General features: G+C 34.7%; 1 protein-coding gene across 1 annotated transcript in view; it reads right to left on the reverse strand.

Moving 5' to 3' along the window:
• Positions 1 to 720, reverse strand: part of LOC107689095 (rho-related GTP-binding protein RhoN-like) — a 16,460-nt gene extending 15,740 nt beyond the window's left edge. The window contains exon 1 of the mRNA XM_016487001.1: positions 456 to 720. Within this exon, the coding sequence (XP_016342487.1) occupies positions 456 to 563 (108 nt within the window). The 5' untranslated portion in view covers positions 564 to 720. The remainder of the gene's footprint in view (positions 1 to 455) is intronic.
• Positions 721 to 6,666: the final 5,946 nt, after the last annotated feature.

Consider the following 6,666-nt stretch of genomic DNA (forward strand, 5'->3'; position numbering starts at 1 on the left):
GCCCCCTGGTTATAAAAAAAAAAAAAAAAAAATGAAATGTTATTTGAAAACGCGGTTAAAATGCGTATATAAAAATTATACGTGCGAACAACTTAATTCGCACTCTGGTTACTAGCAGTCTCACTTCTGCGTCTCGTGCAGTGAACGCCTCCGTGCCAAGTTAAAAACGAGCCTCTTGCTCATCTTTCTATCCATTTGCAATCTAATGTGACCAGTCCGTTAATAGAGAAGCACGAGACATCATGCAGATTAACTCATAATATATTATGAACTTAAATCTCACTACTTTTAATGCAACTTACAGTTCATTGGTTTGAAACAGTCATATTATTAGACTACTTTAACACATACTCTGACTTTTGTCATCACTGCATTCGTTATATTTAATAACTTATTTTCTGAATTTTAAAAAATAGAAAGATAGGTATTCCTGATAAATAACATGATCCGTTCACCTCTGGGTAGCTGTCCTTGGCGAACACATGCAGCAGCGCCGTTTTTCCACACTGAGTGTCACCGACCACCACGATCTTGCAGCGGCTGCACTGTCCTTCCATCATCATCACTATCAGCTCTGTCCTAGCGCTTAACGAGCACCATCCGCTGCCTGATAACGGTCCTTTATAGCGCTGAATTAATGAATCAGGGGAGAGACAGTGAGTGTGTCTCTGAGTGGACGGGTATGTGCCAGAGAGAGAGTCCACTCACACATTGGCGCGCGCCCCTCCCCTGTCCGCCCGTCAGTCTCCCGGTTCCCACGGTGACACCACGCGCTGAGTCTCACCCCCTCTCGCGCGTCATGAGCCGGGCGTGCGGGTCGTGCTGCTGCCTCTTGACTCAGTTCCCTTGATTTCTAATGACACGATGCGGTTATCTCGCCTTCCTACTGTGCTTTGGGCATGGTGTAAATTAAGCGACCCCTCTGGCTCGTGTATGGAAATTGTTTTAACGATGTGATTTAACACATCATTGAGTCGCCCATCCAGTGTTCCCAAGGTCATGAAAAATATCATTTAGTCATTTAGCAGACGCTTTTATCTAAAGCGACTTACAAATGAGGACAATGGAAGCAATCAAAATCAATAAAAGAGCAATGATATACAAGTGCTATAACAAGTCTCAGTTAGCTTAATGCAGTTCACGTAGCAAGGGTTTTTTAAACAATATAATAAATAAAAAGAAAACAGATAGAATAGAAAAAGAATAGAGCAAGCTAGTGTTAGAGGTCTTTTTTGCTTTTGTTAATTGTATAATACATGAAAAGAAAACGGATAGAATGCAAAAAGATTAGAAAGCAAGTGTTAGTTTTAATATCAATAAATTATTATTAAATGCACGCACTTGGAACATTAGTGCAATTTAACAAAATGTCAAAAAGTCACAATTTCTATAGAGAATAGGCTACATTGTGTTCTATCTAAAATATTTCATTTGGAAAGAATTTCATTGCTTGTTGTGAGTGCAATCTCTATTAATTGATTTTAAATTCGTATTTTACATTAAAATGATATTTCTGTCTCTAAATATTAATGTGTTGGCTACAGAGTGTTGAGAAAGTTCAGGTGAGGTTTAACATTATAAACCAAAAATATAGGCTATAGCCTATATTAGATTAGGAAAGTTTGCAAATTGCCCTACCTGAATCTCTTAGAGTGGAAAATGGTGATTTCTCAGCGACAGCATTGGTCATCTGAAAACCCTATATCTTTGATGAATTTAATAGCTTTTTCAGCACATTTAGGCTCTTTGGGTGATAAATTGATCTTCCTAGAACCATAACACTCAAGAGAAAAAAATAATAATAAAAAAGGTAAATTGATACAAATTTAGGGATGTGGAACTGTTATATTTTTAAAAACATTGAACTGCTATAGGCTATTTTAGTTACTATATCAATTTACATTATTACTGAGAATAATAATATGAGCATACATTTCAAAAGTAAAGACTTCATTTTTTTTTTCAATAAATTGGCAAACCAGTCGCCTATAAGAATAGAATCTCATTCATTATTTTAATTATTAAATATGAATAACATTAATAATAATATTAATAATATGTCTACCCCATGATGGCATTTGCACTGTTATGGTCACTGGCCATATATTTTTGGCCATATCTAAACAGTTAGATCTACAATTAGATCTAAGGTGTATATATATATATATATATATATACAGTGGGTACGGAAAGTATTCAGACCCCCTTAAATTTTTCACTCTTTGTTATATTGCAGCCATTTGCTAAAATCATTTAAGTTAATTTTTTTTCTCATGAATGTACACACAGCACCCCATATTGACAGAAAAACACAGAATCGTTGACATTTTTGCAGATTTATTAAAAAAGAAAAACTGAAATATCACATGGTCCTAAGTATTCAGACCCTTTGCTCAGTATTTAGTAGAAGCACCCTTTTGATCTAATACAGCCATGAGTCTTTTTGGGAAAGATGCAACAAGTTTTTCACACCTGGATTTGGGGATCCTGGTCTGAATACTTTCCGTACCCACTGTATATATATATATATACGCCTTAGATCTAATTTTTAAAAAATTAAAAATTAGATGAATATTGTATTATTTTACTTTTTTTCAACAGCATGTTAAAAAAGTTACCGTTTTAGCCTTAATTACATTTATGTTTCTGCCAAACAAGTTTTCAGTGCAAGTGTGTGTCTACAAGGTCTGGTTTTTTTGTTTTGTTTTGTTTTTTTGCATTCATTGTAAATGTAATGCCGCCATCTGCTGTTGAATGTTGAAAGATGTTTGTCTTTGAATTTATTACATGGTATGTTGATTTATTTATTTATTATTATTATTATTTTATTTTAGTTTTTTTGAGTGGTGTGGACATGTGCTCACTTTGTGTATTTGGGTATAGAATTAAATCTGACTGAAGAGGGGACATCGTTTGTACACGAATGCAATAATTATTTTTTATTTGTTTTAATTGCCATTGTGAGTTCTCAGATTCTTTATATGGGCTACTATATTGTGTTTTAAGCTAGTGATATGGTCTTAAGCCAACTTTTAAAATCGTATTTAAAAAAGAGATTATAGTAACATTTCATTCGGTTTTGGTCAGGGATTGAAATCGTACTCAGCGATTCTGAATATTTCTATATTCCGTATTGCGCTCAGGAATTCATTTCACGCCCCAAACCCAATCATTACTGACAACCATCATCCGCAGACGGGTTCCATTGGACAGCCACACCCATTAAGCGCTGTCTCGCTTTTACCAACAGGGGGAGACAAATACCACGAGACCAAGCACTTGTCACGTTAGAACGCTACACGATAGCCAAGCATTTTTTGTTGTTTTATTTAGCATTGAGTTGTTGTCAATGGTCCATTACTAACCACATGAGGTTACCACATTCCTGCTGTCCATGAATGTCTACTTTCACACAATGGGTTTATGACCTTCTAAACTGCATAACTGTCCTGTATTCACAATTTCTTTCAGCGTTATTTCTTGTACAGTCTGTTTGGTTTATTGTTTCTAAAGCCAGTTGCACCTTGTGGCATGAGCCTAGGTTCCTGGTATAAGAGGGTTTCATTATAAAGCCCTGAAAACAAACAAACAAGCATAAATAAATATGATGTTGTTGAGTTTCCTACATGCAGATGTTGCATACATTTGTAGATAAAGAAAATACCAAATATAAGAAAGATAAAAAGAAAATGAATTGAAAAAATGTTAATCCACTTAAATATGCTCTCATTCCCATCTAGATTATTGTAATACTTCACTGTTTGGCACATAATCCTATGAAAAGCAACAACTTTGCATAATGTGATAAATAACATGGATGTTAGCTTGTTTATATCCAAATGACAGGTTAAATTTTATACGAATGTATAATAGAGAGTATACATTTTACTGTTTCTTCACTATTTTGAGGGTTTTCATTTGAAGAAAGTTCATTTTAAGGGTCCTCTGTTGTAAGAAATGTTTAAGATTTGTAGACATGATGGTACAGTATTATGGTGTCATGAGTGGTTGCTAGGGCATTGCTATGCAGTTGCTTAGGTGTTTTAAGTTTTTCTACTGCATTTCTATGTTGATGGGTGTTTTGAGTGATTGTTAGGTGACTTCTTTTGGGATTTGATGGAGTGTTTGGACCCAGAAACAGTGATGTGTGACATATAATAATCCCCTTCACAAGCAGATTATTATTAAAGGAATGGTTCACCCAAAAAAGAAAATTTGCTTAAAATGTACTCTCCAAAAATTGGAGAAACATAGCATTATATCACTTGCTCACCAATGGATCCTCTGCAGTGAATGGGTGTTATCAGAATGAGAGTGATAAATGCTGATAAAAACGTTACAATAACCTATAAGTATTGATTATGGACTCCTGTTTTGGTCAGAAATTATGGTTTTGTTTCTTACAAACACACAGCTTTCTGCTTCACAAAATGCTAAAAGATGGACTGGATTGTGCGGGTTACTTGTGGATTATTGTGATGTTTTTATCAGCTGTTTTGACCCTCATTCTGACGGCACCCATTCACTGCAGAGGATCCACTGTTGGGTGAACTATCATAGCATGCCACACTGATGGAAACTCCTGTCACCACAGAAATGTCATGCCAATTTCCTATGCTTTTTTTTTTTGTCCAGTCCTGCACTTAATATGTGGGTGTGCTGTGGACCTGGTTACGTAAAGGACTGTCTCCTTAAATATATTCCTTTTGGACACACAGAAGCCTGTTTACTGGGCTGTTTGTCATGTTCAGGGTCAGTGAAAGAGCAGTCAGTGGGTATTTTAGTGTCTTAGCCGCTTATAAACAGTAGCGCCAACCTCTTTTTGTTGTGTATGTGAATCTAGCACAAGTCTGAGCAAGTTTAAACAGTAGCCCGCTTCATTTACAACTGAAGTGTATGTGTGTGCATGTACCTCGCGTCTCTGGATCTCAAGGGGCCAAGGAAAGCTAATTTTCATCCACCACTCCAGCCTCATTTTCTCTGTCTTGCTTTGTGTGCAAAACCTATATCAGGCCCAGAATGCATCAGATGCACACAGCCTAACCCACTTACAGCTTAACCAGACTGCAGAGGGTGCCTATTCACACACATTTATGGTCTAGGGTTAACTACGGTCAGGATATCTCTCTCTGTCTCTATTCCCGTTCAATCTTCTCCATATCAAATGCCATTGTAAACTTTTATTACCCCTTATATGTCACCCAGGAAAGAGGTTAATTTTTAATTTCTAATTACCAAAAGGTTACACAGAAAATGTTATTGCTCAGAGGTTGCACTTTCATAGTCATAATTTGTGATTATATTTACGATAAAACAGAAATATTTTGCATAGATAAATAATTATTGATAAAACAAGCAGTATTAATTACAATTATAATTTATGATAATATTTGTAATTAAAACTATTATTTTACATAGATATTGATAAAAATTGAATAATTGAATACAGTTATAATCACAATTTAGGATTATATTTGATTATAACACTTATTTTGCATACATAGATATTGATCAAATAAGAATAATTAAATAAAGTTATATAATTATATTAATTATATTTAGGATTGAAACAATTATGTGCATAGATAAACATTGACAAAATAAGCATAGTGAAATTATAATCATAATTTATGATTACATTTATAATTAAAACAATAATTTTGCATAAATGTATAGATACAGATCAAATAAGCATAATTTAAAGTTCATAGTTTAAAGGTTGAATGTAACATATAGCCTAGGCATTTCGGCTAATTAATAGACTATAATTTAGTTGAGGAATGAATGAGAAATGAAAACACAACACGCTCATTTATCGTCACACACTGGCACAATCATAAAGTCAAAACTTTATTGGCATAACTGTCAGGCGTTTGTATTTGCAAAATATATGGTAGCATATTAACAATAATTATACAGAACGTTAATTAGGTAAAGCGATACAATTGAAAGGGGAAATACAACAATAAATATAAAAATATAGCCCTAAACCAGTTAATATAATAATATTATTATAATATGATTATATTACAGTTTAATAATAATAATAATACATAAAATAATAATATACAAATATTAAATAAAAAGACATGATCAGTTAACCAATTTACAAGACTGTGGGATGAATAAATGTTTTTTCCATCTCTGATAATCTCTGATGGTCACTCAGGTTTGTTCAGCATTAAACTCGTGGCCATGAGAAAAATATTTCGTTCCCTCGACATAAAAAGTCGTGGCCACGAGAAATGGATGTTGTTCCCTTAAAGGGGTCATATGATGTTATTTTAAAGATCATTATTTGGTGTACTTGGTGTAACAGAATATGTTGACATGCTTTAATGTTCAAAAAACACATTATTTTTCAAATACTGTACATTATTGTAGTTCCTCTATGCCCCGCCTCTCTCAAACACGTCGTTTTCAACAAAGCCCCCTCCATTGACAAGCGCAGTCTGCTCTGATTGGCCAGCTGACCCAGTGCATTGTGATTGGCCGAACACCACAAGCACGCGTCGGAAATGTAACGCCCCTTACCATAATCGCCAGCTTTAGCTTTCAAAGTAAATATTCAGACAGTTAATAATGTCGTTAGTTTTACCATCAGTTCAAGCCCGAAAGGGCAACAGAGTCGCGTGACAGACACAGTGATGATGCAGTACACAAGCC

The sequence above is a fragment of the Sinocyclocheilus anshuiensis genome, unplaced genomic scaffold (genome assembly GCF_001515605.1).
Source record: "Sinocyclocheilus anshuiensis isolate Anshui unplaced genomic scaffold, SAMN03320099.WGS_v1.1 scaffold653, whole genome shotgun sequence".
Taxonomy (NCBI): domain Eukaryota; kingdom Metazoa; phylum Chordata; class Actinopteri; order Cypriniformes; family Cyprinidae; genus Sinocyclocheilus; species Sinocyclocheilus anshuiensis.